The sequence below is a fragment of the Eutrema salsugineum genome, unplaced genomic scaffold, assembly GCF_000478725.1.
Source record: "Eutrema salsugineum unplaced genomic scaffold, Eutsalg1_0 scaffold_4, whole genome shotgun sequence".
NCBI lineage: Eukaryota > Viridiplantae > Streptophyta > Magnoliopsida > Brassicales > Brassicaceae > Eutrema > Eutrema salsugineum.
In genome coordinates, this window is record NW_006256686.1 from 13,482,301 (window position 1) to 13,495,206 (window position 12,906).

At 36.9% G+C, this 12,906-nt stretch overlaps 2 protein-coding genes across 2 annotated transcripts; both read right to left on the bottom strand.

Annotated features, from left to right (window-relative positions):
* Window positions 1–1,061: 1,061 nt before the first annotated feature.
* Window positions 1,062–2,276, bottom strand: LOC112084549. Its single transcript, XM_024153699.1, has 4 exons — window positions 1,892–2,276; window positions 1,590–1,747; window positions 1,389–1,402; window positions 1,062–1,218 (listed from the first exon to the last, which is right to left on the bottom strand). Exons 1-4 carry the CDS (start codon window positions 2,274–2,276, stop codon window positions 1,062–1,064), a joined length of 714 nt encoding a protein of 237 aa, XP_024009467.1.
* Window positions 2,277–4,673: 2,397 nt separating this feature from the next.
* On the bottom strand, window positions 4,674–10,782 carry LOC18013741. Its single transcript, XM_024153764.1, has 14 exons — window positions 10,557–10,782; window positions 9,551–10,228; window positions 8,991–9,188; window positions 8,601–8,909; window positions 8,356–8,480; window positions 7,167–8,279; window positions 6,876–7,017; window positions 6,627–6,783; window positions 6,379–6,542; window positions 6,174–6,256; window positions 5,796–5,895; window positions 5,461–5,522; window positions 5,172–5,331; window positions 4,674–5,077 (listed from the first exon to the last, which is right to left on the bottom strand). Exons 1-14 carry the CDS (start codon window positions 10,713–10,715, stop codon window positions 4,904–4,906), a joined length of 3,624 nt encoding a protein of 1,207 aa, XP_024009532.1. The 5' UTR covers window positions 10,716–10,782; the 3' UTR covers window positions 4,674–4,903.
* Between the last annotated feature and the right edge of the window lie 2,124 nt (window positions 10,783–12,906).

The following is a 12,906-nucleotide window of genomic DNA, read 5'->3' on the forward strand; positions in this document are numbered from 1 at the left end:
TTTGTTCTTTGTTTCTAGTCTAAAAATTTCAGGACCGGCTCTGGCTGCAGCTGCGACTTGTGGCTAGAAGCCATACACAGCCAAATATTGTTCGTTTGTGAGCAGCGTGTTTGATCTATGCGGCTAATCACAACATTTGTTATTGCAACGCTGAATTTGTTCAGAAATTTTAGACACAGCAACCGGCACCTGGACACTGCATTTGGCTGCAAGAGATTGCAACAGGTAAATAAACACCGTCTAGCCATAGGCGCAACTGCAGTCTCCTGCGCCAGACAAACGTATAGATCTCTCAAAGTAATTTGCGGGATTGCTTTATTCATCAGCCTAAAGGCACATATATATATATGTACATTAGTTACCCTTAAGTTAGTAACTAGCAATGTGGGACAAAACAAATAAACTAGTTAACATTGAGTTAATAACTATACATGGCCCAATAAGCCCATTATCTCTTAATACCCCCTCTCAAATTGGAGCATGGAGATCTCGAATGCCCAACTTGCACAAAATTTCTTTAAACGGACGTCCTCCAAGTGCTTTAGTGAAGATATCCGCCAACTGTTGAGTAGTAGAAACATGTTGAGTTTGAAAAATTCCAGCTTGTATATCGTCTCTAATGAAATGACAATCAAGCTCCACATGCTTCGTTCTCTCATGAAACACAGGATTAACTGCAATATGAAGTGCAGACTGGCTGTCACAATATAAATCCATTGGACCAGAATGTGCAATACCCATCGTTAACAACACACTCTTTATCCATTTCAACTCTTTCAATGCCAAAACCATAGCTCGGTACTCTGCTTCAGCTGAAGAGCATGATACAACGTCCTGCTTCTTTGAACTTCCATGACACAGGAGAATTTTGCCAACTGTATTAACCATCCACTCAAAGATCTCCTCGTGATTGGACATCCAGCCCAATGTGAATCACACCAAGCTGTAAAATGGAAATTACAATCAGATTTCAATAAAATTCCCATTCCCGGGCACCCTTTCAATTAACAAAAAACTCTCAATGCAGCCATCCAATGATCCTCTCTTGGCTCATTCATAAATTAAGACAAGATGTGAACTGAGTAGGCAAGATCTGGTCTAGTCGCGGCCAGGTAAATCAACCTTCCAACAAGTCTCCGATACTTCTCTGGATCAGCAAGTATCTTTGTCATCGACCTTCCCAACTGATAATTTTGCTCCATCGGAAACTCTACAGGTCTACCACCAAGCAAACCAACATCAGCAATAATATCCAAAGCGTACTTTCTTTGTGATAAGTATATACCCTCTGCATTTCTTGCGACTTCCAATCCAAGAAAATATTTCAATTTTCCCAAATCTTTCATATGAAAGCAATTGCTTAAATATGTTTTAAACTTTTGTATCACCTCGGGAGAGCTTCCTGTCACCACAAGATCATCCACATACACTAGAACGTGCAAGTGAACTTTATCACAAACTAATGAGAAAAGAGAGTAATCAACTTTACTCTGTGTAAAACCATACCCCAAGAGTGCCTTCGAAAGTTTCGCGAACCAACATCGCGGAGCTTGTTTCAAACCATACAGCGACTTGCGCAAAAAACATACCATACCCTTCTTAGAAGCACCAAACCCCTGAGGTACCCTCATAAACACCTCTTCATCCAAATCCCCATGAAGAAACACATTGTGCACATCCATCTGATGTAGCTCCCAATTTTTCCCAGCTGCAACTTGAAGAACCAATCGAACTGTGCTCATCTTTGCTACAGGAGCAAATGTATCAGACTAAACAATCCCTTCTTTTTGACGGTTGCCACATGCCACAAGTCTCGCCTTATACCTTTCAATCGAGCCATCTGCATTATACTTAATTGTGTAAACCCATTTACACGCAATAGCATGCTTACCTGGTGGTAAGTGTTCAATCAACCATGTTTGATTTCGTTCTTGGGCCTCAATCTCCAGTCTCATAGCTTCTCTCCATCGCGGATCCTTCATAGCCTCAGCAAAAAATTTCGGCACAACTCCTTGAGTAATACTACACGGAAATGCCTTGTGGGACATAGAGAATCTTTCACAATTCACATAATTTTCAATACCGTAATCATTACTCAACTCCTGACTCACAGTTGATTTATTCATTGTAAATGTCGTATTGCACACATAATCACGTAACTTGACAGAAGTTTTTTTCTTTCTCATTCCTCTTCCCAAAAATTCTGCTGATGCAGGCTGTTGCACAGTTTCAGCCTGTGTCACCGATGCAGGTTCAGTCACTAAAGCAGGCTGCATAGTTTCAGCCTGTGTCTCCGATGCAGGTTATGTCACTAAAGCAGGCTGCATATTCTCAGACTGTGTAACTGATGGAGGTTCATTCTGTGGCACCATAATTCCTAAGATATCACATATTTCGTTTCCTATAGTATGTCTTTCTTATTCTGCAACCTTGTCTGACACAACCAGAGTTTGTGTCATTATATCTCTTGTGAGAGGTTGTATAATTTCTCTTGCCATGGCAGGTTCTATATCGTTAAAACCAACATTATCATCTACATATAACCTCGTATGATCAGAATTAGAAGGCTCATCCAGCTGTGTATTTTTTAGCTCCAAATATGGGAAGCGTTCCTCAATAAAAGTGACATCCCGAGAAACAAATATCTCATGTGTGTCCAAGTCAAATAAGTTTCATCCCTTCTTTGCATAAGGATATCCTAAAAATACGCATTTTCTGCTTCTACTAGCAAATTTATCCCCATGACGTTTCTGATTTTGAGCATATGCTAAACATCCAAAAACTCGTATCTCACTATAAGCAGGAGCTTTCCCAAAGATGATTTCATAAGGACTCTTACCATTGTGTAACACAGAAGGCGTACGGTTGATTAGATACGCAGCACTCAAAGCACAATAACTCCAAAATTCTATTGGTAAATTTGCCTGAAACCTCAACGCTCGTGCGACATTCAGTATATGTTGATGTTTTCACTCCACTCTCCCATTTTGTTGAGGAGTTCCCACACACGAAGTTTGATGAATTATCCCTGATGTACGAAAATAATCCTTCATACCTATGAATTCACTACCATTATCACTTCACACGATTTTCACATGTTTCTCAAACTGTCGCTGAATGAGAGCAAAGAAATCTACCATTGTTTTCTGAACTTGTGTTTTATCAGCAAGAAGAAAAACCCACACAGCTCTAGAATAATCATCCACAATAGTTAAGAAATAAGAAGACCCACACACGCTCTGTGTTCGATATGGCCCCCACATATCACAATGAATCATTTCAAAGCACTCTTTGCTTTTCTCTGTACTTATAGGAAATACATTCCGACACTGCTTTTCTCGAAAACAGACATCACAATCGGAAACACCAACACTCTTTTGATCCACTTCTGGCAATCTCCTAATAACCTTTTCAGAAGCATGTCCCATCCTTTTATGCCAAAGTTCCAAAGATCCCAACTTACTGACCTTTGCCACATTCACGATTTTCTGAATACCTTGAAGAAAATACAATCCATCTTTTCTTTCACCCACTGCAATCGGAATCTACAAAGCAGGATCCTGTACCCGACACATTTGCTTAGAAAATAACACAATGCAATTCATTGCATCAATAATCTGTGACACGGAGATGAGATTGCACTTGAGTTCCTTGACAAAAAACACATGTGTCAAAGTTAACTTCTCCGTCAATGCCACACTTCCTTCTCTATCAGCAACCACAACATTTCTATTAGGCAGACCCACTAAACATGGTGAGACTTTATGCACATCAAACATATTACTGAACGTACCCGTCATATGGTGGGACGCGCCACTATCAATAATCCACTCATCTGTATAGGTGTTATCACTCACACGATTTGCTATCTCTAATCTCGAATCAAGCCATTGAAAAAGCTTATGCCATTGATCTTTCTTGAGCCCTGTTACAGCCTGTGCATCAACATGCGACGCCTCAGTGTGTGACACACGTTTTTCAGTGTGTAACACATGTTTCGTAAGTTTTTCATACTTCTCCAGCCACCAATCTGGATATCCATATACCTGATAACATGATCTCACATCATGACCATACTTCGAACAATAAGAACACATAATTCTTCGACTCTGAAATCTCATATTTTTTGAAACCGGAGAAATCTCCAAAGTTTCTTTACCGAGTAAATAAATCTCAAGCCCTTATGGCTCTACAGAAATAACGAACTTCGTCGGTCCGAGTTCACCACCAAAACAAAAGAGCAAAACCTCGTCGGTTTGCTTTCCACTAAACCACAACTCATAACAAGAATTTGAATCAAAAGTTAGACCAAAACTTTATGTAGCCTTAGGCTCTGATTCAAGAGATAGACCAAAACGTTATATGGTTTTTGACTCTGATACCATGTCAAAGTAATTTGCAGAAGTGCTTTATTCATCAGCCTAAAAACACATATATATATACATGTACATTAATTACCCTTAAGTTAGTAACTAGCAATGTGGGACAAAACAAATAAACTAATTAATATTGAGTTAATACATGGCCTAATAAGTTCATTATCTCTTAATAAGATCCAAGTATGAGTTTTCAGTTAACGAGCTATGACCTCAAACTACGAACTGGCAGATTAACTATCCTGAGATTTACATAATTCAATAGAAGATTTGAACAAGTCAATCATTTGTGTGACCAATATTAAATTAAAACAAAACATGTTTTACATAAAAATGTACAGATCTTAGTCTTTTTAGAGTGACGGGAAACAACTTTAATGATTCTACCACCCAAAAAAAGAATAACTTTAATAAGAGAGCTCAATTATTTGAGTCTCAAAACTGTCTTGAAAGAAACACAAAAATATGGAGATGACTCAAATTTTACAAAGAAAATTAACAACACTCAAGTATTACCATATTGGTTACTAAGGAATAAGAGCGAAGATGTTAGTGTCATGAAGGATATCTGAATAATAAAGGTTGAAATTAAGGCAGTCCCAGAAGCGAGAGAGCCCAAACCTCCCATGTTTTGGTGATTTCAGGTGACACAAATGCAGATCTTTCAACTCTTTGTCAAACTTCTGCTTCACTATCATCACCTGTTTTAATGTGAATAGAAAACAATCTCAGCTCTCGCACCAAAACTCAAAACACCCGCGGAAAGAAGGATTTGATGATAGCTTCTTCTTTTACCTGAGATGTGTTTATGCCTAACGTTTTAGTCCATGCGTCGTTTGGAACTCGACCTGTCCTCTGAGTGCCTCGGGGAAGACAAGACCGGAAGTCCAGCGCGCATTGTAAGATGTTCTCTATGATGTTAGATATGACTCGGGATTCATCAGATAGGAAACATCTGGCAAGTGTTTGAAAATGGGCGGTTAAATCAAGTCAGTCAAAACTCAAAATTAAAATGCCAGAAATGGTACAACTAAAACCGATAAAAAATGGCTTCTAAAACCGATAAAAAAAAAACAAGACTTACATGCGCAAAGCTTCACTTAGATAAACCATATGCACAGACTCAAGATCCATCATATCCTTGACCTGAACAACCAGAGGAAGTGGGATGCTTAATTCTTACGCAGGAAACCAATTGAAGAGAAAACCGCCACTGAAATCGCGATATAAGTATATACTACATTATGCACTTTACGAGTATCAATAGGCTATAGTTACCGAAGTTCGCTTGAGGCGCTCATACTCAACAATCAAACAAAGAATCCTACTTTTAGGTAATATAACAATTTAAACAGGTCATCACAGAAGCATATTTATATTTTGACCAAATAAAGTGTAGAGTGTAAGATGTGCCCAGACCTTATGCTTCAGCGAATGAAGGAACTTGGACCATGATACGTGAGACAACTCCGAATGTACATATTGTTGTAGTGTTGATACAAAATGGCTGAACTGATGCCTAGCACATAGAAGAAAGGCGTCAAAGATACCCAACATTTAGACACCATGATCAGAAAATTGCATTGTGTATCATACGAGCACAGTGAAGAAGAGAGAAACAATACAGGGTTTTATCAAAAGACTGTAAGCATTTTCACAGATACTGCATGGAGTGATATCAATGTCTCTCATTCGTTTAAATGGTATACCAAAAAAGATCTCATCATCATACCTAAGCTCATGTAGTCGCGTCACCAAGAAGTTATGAAAGTGTAAAACTTTTCTTTATGAGTTTACCTTAGTTTCATCAATATGTTTATCCACCGGAGTTCTTGTTTCGCTATCCCCTCTTTATTGTCATGCATCATATGTCGTAAATCCTAAAAGGACATTACAGTCATTGTGCCATCAAAATCCCAGAAGATGAAGGCTACGAGAGATATCCGGCAGAACATTATAAAATCAATTTTCAAGCTGCGAATAAACAAAGCTAAACCTTTACCTTTAGTGAGCACCATACATCAGTTAATGCATATGCTGCTAGTTTCACTTGAACCAGAAAACTAAATACATCAGCATATGCATTCAACGCATCACGTGTTAAAATTATACTGATTGGCCAGTCAACTTGATACCCTAACCCTAGGAAGTCAAAAGAACGCACTCCTGCAACAAATTCCCACACATCAGTATCAGATTAACAATTTGCCAGGGATATTGGTAATTAATTTGCTAAGTCGAAGACCATACCGATGGCAGATGGGGGGAGATGCATTGTGCCTTGTCTTTTGTACAAAAATAACCTGTCCTTGCAATTATCTCGTTCACATGATGATCTCTGTATCGATGATTCCAGAAACCCTTGGATTTCTGCAATTCTCTTTTCTGGCTCTGTAACAAGCCATTTCTGGGAATCCAAATGAGAGAATATATAAATAAGCATTATCAGGAGATATTAAAAAGAATCATTACAATGAATTAGATTGAAAGCAGACTTACATGATGCCATAGGGACACTACAAATACATCTGCCCAATCTCCTAGCTCCATAAAATGATATCTGCGCAGAGCTAGCAGATGTTCTTGCAAGCCGAATCCTTCATCGAGCAACTTGATAGCTAGCTTACTAACAAAGTTATATCTTTTGTTTGTTAAGGGAAAAGTGATACATGAATAATAAAGACATGTTATGATTTGAAAAACACCCCTAAAAAGAAAATGACAGCCAAATGTCAAAAGATAAACCTAAATATGGATATCTATAGTAGATGAAGGCATTAGGTAGGATACTGAAGAAGTATTTCCTGCAGTAGACACTGGTCGATAACAAAATCAAGTGGCAATTCAAATGTGGCAGAGGCGTTCTGTCTGCAATCACTAAATGCACTAGTTTCAGAGTTATTTGATCTGAGAAGCATACCCTCCCATCTGCTTCCACCAGATATATTTGATTTTTTTTCTTCAGCGCAAACTTTTAAGCCTGAAGATAGATGACTGCAAGAAGCTTTCGGATCTTCAACATCAAACCTGTCTATGCCAAATTCTTGGTTGGCATGGCGATGACTTTTTCTATCAATCTGAGAACTCTGAGATTCCACGTAACAATTTATAGGGAATCTTACAGGTATCCTGGCAAGACATGTTTTGGAAGGGTCATCCACCGCCGAAAAATCAAACAAAGGCAATAATTTCCCCTGGTCTCTCATGTTTGTGTTTCTATGCTTGCGCAAGAAATCACATCTCAGCACAGGATTCATACTGAGCACCTCGTACGGGTAGTTTACCTTTGTATCTTTCAACAAATCTAATTCTGATGAGAAACAGTTTTCATGCAAATCATGATTTCTCTCCTGCTTCGAATAACCACCACCAGTGGGAATGTTGTTTAATAATAACGTGCTTTCATCAGTATTCACTAAGTCCATCTGTTCCATCTTACCTCCTGAATCAATTGGTGGATAATCTCTGTCATCTTCCATGTACTTATCAGCACAAAACGGATTTCTAGGTAATCCGCCAAGGGGCCAGAACTTAGTAGAAAGAGGCCTTCGAAATTTATCACCCTCACAGACTTCAGTTGACTCTTCTGGGTCCGTATTCATCCACTGGCGATTAGTGTCTGCTTTTTGACCTGTCCTCACAACACTATTATCTACATTGCGTGATTCACTATGCTGAACCAGATTCTGATTACACTTCCCATCGGAGGCAACAGAGAAACGAAGAGCTGATAAATAATTTTGTGAAGGTCCCGCTAATGTACTTTGTGAATCAAGGAGTCCAACATCAGATGATTCCAAAGAGTCCCTAGTCGATGAGCATTCAGAAGAGCATGACACGTCTATCTCTGAAAACCATTTGTCTTCTGTTTTCTGGTCATCAGAATCTGAGTCACTCTGGTCCCTGGAATCCCAAGAAAATGTCATTAATCACGTTCAGCAGACTACGGGTAAATGATACATAGAATGAGGAAGAATACCCAGTCACGTCCATTGCCTCTGTTGAACGAGTTACTAAACTTTCCCCCAGTATGAAATAAACAGGACTTTTCTGATTTTTTTCTGCCTCGCCATTGGATATTGGTAAAGATATTGCTCCTGGAACCTATAATCATAGCAATGAAAGAGTATCATCAGACACAAACCAAAAAGATGATAGCTTTCGAAATAATAGTAAGAGCTAATGATTGGTAAATAATAATAAAAAAATAAGCATGATACCTGCCCAAAGGAACAGTTCAAACTTTTTTGAAAAGTCACCAAGTTTTTCATGCATTATTCTGTAGTAATCGTCTCTTTTCTGTATCATCACTTCTATATGCAATTTGCTGAAATTTATTGGAGCTGGGTACAATGGACTGGTGGTAGAATAATGCGTCCAACAGGGAAGAAGATCTGCATAATTTTTGTGTCCAGAGACAGGAAGATTACACAATTCAAGAAGTTTTGTGATAACTTGAAGCTGTTGACCAGCCCTTAGTATGGGTACCAAGAAGCCATCCAAAAAACACGGAACAAGCCCTCCTTCTTGTTCCTAGAGTGCAGATATGGAACCAATCTGAAATTAATGGAAGATACTAAAATCAAAGATACAGAAAGAGAGAAATAGTATTACCCTGACCCTCTTCAGTGGCGAGATGCCAGGCTTATTCCAAGAAAACGATATCGATTCACTGACACATTCCACAATGAACTCCTTATGAGGATCATTTAGTTCGGCTTTAAATATCCAAGATCTTATAAACTCACAATATGGCTCACATGTTTTGAGGAACAAAAACTTAAGCAAAGCACTGTGAGCAGGATCAGCAACCTACAACAAAATATATCGGGAAAAGATAGTGAGAACAAAATTGTTAAATTGTACAAACTCCTGGCTCATAGTTTAAGTGAGTGCTAGTTCCAGACACGCCAGGCTATGTATATCAAGTGGTCCACATAAAAAGGTGCAAAGAACTATTTGATGCGTCTTTCAGATTTTTAAAACTGTAAATCCAGGACGTAATATTGCTAGAGTACAGAGATGCAAGCCAACCATCACTGAAATATGAATGGGAAATAACTAACACCGAAGGTGTCTCAAGGCTAACATTAACTGATAACTATGTGCACCAGGAAAGAAGAAAAAAAAACAAAGAGGATGAATATTGAAAGAGGAACATATGTCAGCCTGACCTTTAGTTGTGAATATAAGTAAGTAAGCAGGTCGCTTCCTCTGTAGAACCCATTAAATCGCGCGGTTGCTTCAGTAATCAGACATTGCCAAGGAGAGCCACAATAGGATATGGATATATCATACAAATCACATATGTTGGCAAGAGCTTCAATCTGTGTTCGAAACTCTGTAGTATGTAACAAAACTTCCAATAAGGTTATCTTTGGATGAACGACGTTTGTAAGGCAGCCTAACCATGAGGAACCATGGTCAGACTCATCCACAAAGTTTGATGAACGCCTCAGTTCTATAGATGCACATAATGTATCCAGTCCAGATATATAGCCTTCTAGGACCTTTCTTACAGCAATAGCAAAAGCCTGGTTAACAAGAGTATAGCAGCTCTTGCAATTGGCTTTATCAGAAGAAACATCTTCATTTTCCACACACAAATTCAAGCTTGTGAAATGGTCTATGAACTTACGGAGAAGAAAGACCAAAGAACCAAAGCAGCCTATGTTTCTAACAATCTGTCCCAATGCATAAGTGCTTGACAACCGATGCCACAAGCTCGGAATTTTGTTGGTGGTCCTGTCAGCTGGCTCGGAGCATAATAGAGAAGAGAGCTTCTCTATGCTAATAAGAGAAGACTCAACACCTTGCAGAGCATTCAACGCCAACCTAACCAAGCTTGATTCCTATTACAAGCAACAAAATGTCTGAAAAATGTGAGAAGTAGTCTCAGTTACTTAGCCGCATGATATACTAACTTTTTCCCCTTGATAACAATACTAATCTCAGAGCACTAGCAAATGACAAATTATCATCTTATCAAATTTCGGAACCCAAACCCCTTAAATTGATCCTAATAAAACTCAATCACCAAAACTGATACTTTACTAAATCCCCTATTTGGTTTTCGATCCAAGCCACGCAGTTAGTAGAAAAAAACAGATATACAAAAGTTCCCAATTTCCACACAAACATACATGACAAGCGATAATTAGTTTGTGGCACTAAACTTACAGCGACGGAGGAAGAAGACGAAGGAGAAGCAGAAGCACGAGTTCGAGGAGGAAATCGGCCGCTCTCAGAATGTAAGGATTCCCAATTTCGCGGTGGAAGGAATGGCTCCTCCACTTTGAGCTTCTCCAGAAGTGAACCTAGGCTCGCCGCCACCGCCATTATTTCTCTCTCTCTCACGATCTCACTCAATGGCAAATTTCGACAGTTAAGAGCTGAGAGAAGCAGGGCCGGCCCTGACCTAAAGTCCATAAAGCAAGGGTTTTAGGCGCCAAATTATATATCAAATTTAAGGACATCATTTTTAACAAATTTTTTTTTAGTGTAGTGGTTTGAACAATATTTCTGTTTCCTTAATGTTTGGAGTTCAAACTTTTATGTCTGCATTTTTTTTCAGTTTTTTAACTTGCCTTCTTTTTTTATTTGATGGGCATCATTTTGAAATTGGGCTTTAGGCGCACAAGGAATTTGGGCCGGCCCTGGAGAGAAGTATCCATATGCTAAAATATTTTATTCTTTTCTATTTTACTTTTATTATTCGATATCGCACGATTAAGAAAATGCAGGACAAACAATAATTGAAAAGTGGAAACCAGATCAAGCAGCAACACTAAAAAACCCCCAAAAAAATGTTAAATAAATAATTATCTACATATATTTATCACCGCCTCTTGCCAACTTATCTTGGCAACTATTATTTTATGTATTAGATTTGTAATATGCGCAGGTTTTATTTGACATAATATTTTATAAATATATTTATATATATATATATATATACATAATTAATTATAAAATATGATAATTTGTTTGATTGTTTGGTATTAATTTTTTTTTTAAATAATTTTTTTATTAAATAAATAATTTATTTTTAAGATTAGTAGTAAGGTAATTAGGAAAGTTACTCTACTATTTTAGAAATCATAAACATGATATGAGTAAAAATAAAATATAGATAAAAATTATATTATTTTGGGTTGAATTGCTTGAAAATATATAATTAAAATTTAGGTTTTGGTGAGCTAGAGATAAGCTGCAGAATAATGGAATTGTATTCTTAAACATAATTCTGCAGGTTTTTTGCAACCATTTAAACCGTTTGAAAAAAAATGTATAGAAGACATTTCATAAAAGTTCTTGAAGAACTGAATGAAAAAAAAAAGTCTAGAAGACATATATGTAAAATTTTAAAAGAACTATATAAAAAGTATAACCTGAAGATATACTTTAAAACGTTCCTGAAAAACTGCATAATATATTTTGATCAAATGATGAAAATTTGCTTTAATTATTGTTTTTAATTTTTGTTTATTATTGTTTACTTATGAAAGGTTTGCCTCCTCTATTGCTCAAATTCTGTTTTTACAAATTTTAGTACATTTCTTTAATTCTATGAAAGAGACACATAAAATATTTTTCTCGAGACATATTTGTAAAAGTTCCCGAAGAACTTCATAAATATAAATGTCCAAAAGACATATTAAAACGTTCCAGAAGAACTATAAAAATTTTTATCTAGAAGTTGATTGTTTTAATTATAGTTTTTAAATTTATGTTTACTATCGTTTAATTATTAATATGTTTAACTATTTGATTTATTTTTGTGTTAATTAAATATGTGAATTCCAGATGAATTATTATAATTTGAAAATAATTTGAGCATCAGAAGAGTAGAAAACGCTCCAGAAGAACTAGAAAATTTGGAAGAGCTTGAAGCCTCGGAATAACTAAAAACTTTTAAAAGAGCTAAAAAGCTCTGGAAACTAAAAGCACTAGAAGAGCTGAAAAGTTTTAAAATTTTTACAAAAACTAGAAAGCTCCTAAAGAGGTAAAAGTTCCAGAAGCTTCACGAGTTAAAAAGCTCCAAAAAAATAAGAAATTTCGAAGAGCTGGAAATTCATGAAAAGTTAGAAGTTCTTGAATAAGTATACACTCTTGAAGAACTATACACTCTTGAAGAGAGAGATTCAAAGATAGTGAAAAACTCCAAAAGAGCGAAACGCTCCAAATAAGAAAAACGCTCCAGTAGAACGAAACATTCTAGAAAAGTAATGATGGAGACATGCTTAAAGATGGCAAAAATTGTTTAAAATGATAAACCTGAAGTTTATTAATATATAACATAACCGGTTTAAGTCATCCCGGTGTAATAATGGTATTGAAAATTTATTTGGAAAAACCTGAAGTTTTTCACACATAGCATGTCTTGATGAAAAGAAAAATGGACCATCATGAGAGATGAATCACCATTTTTGGTTGAACGATTACTAGATATAGTGGTTGGATTTCTTTAAAAGTCCCCCAAATTATATAAAAGATCTAAAACCAAAAATCAGGTTAAGATGAATGGGCA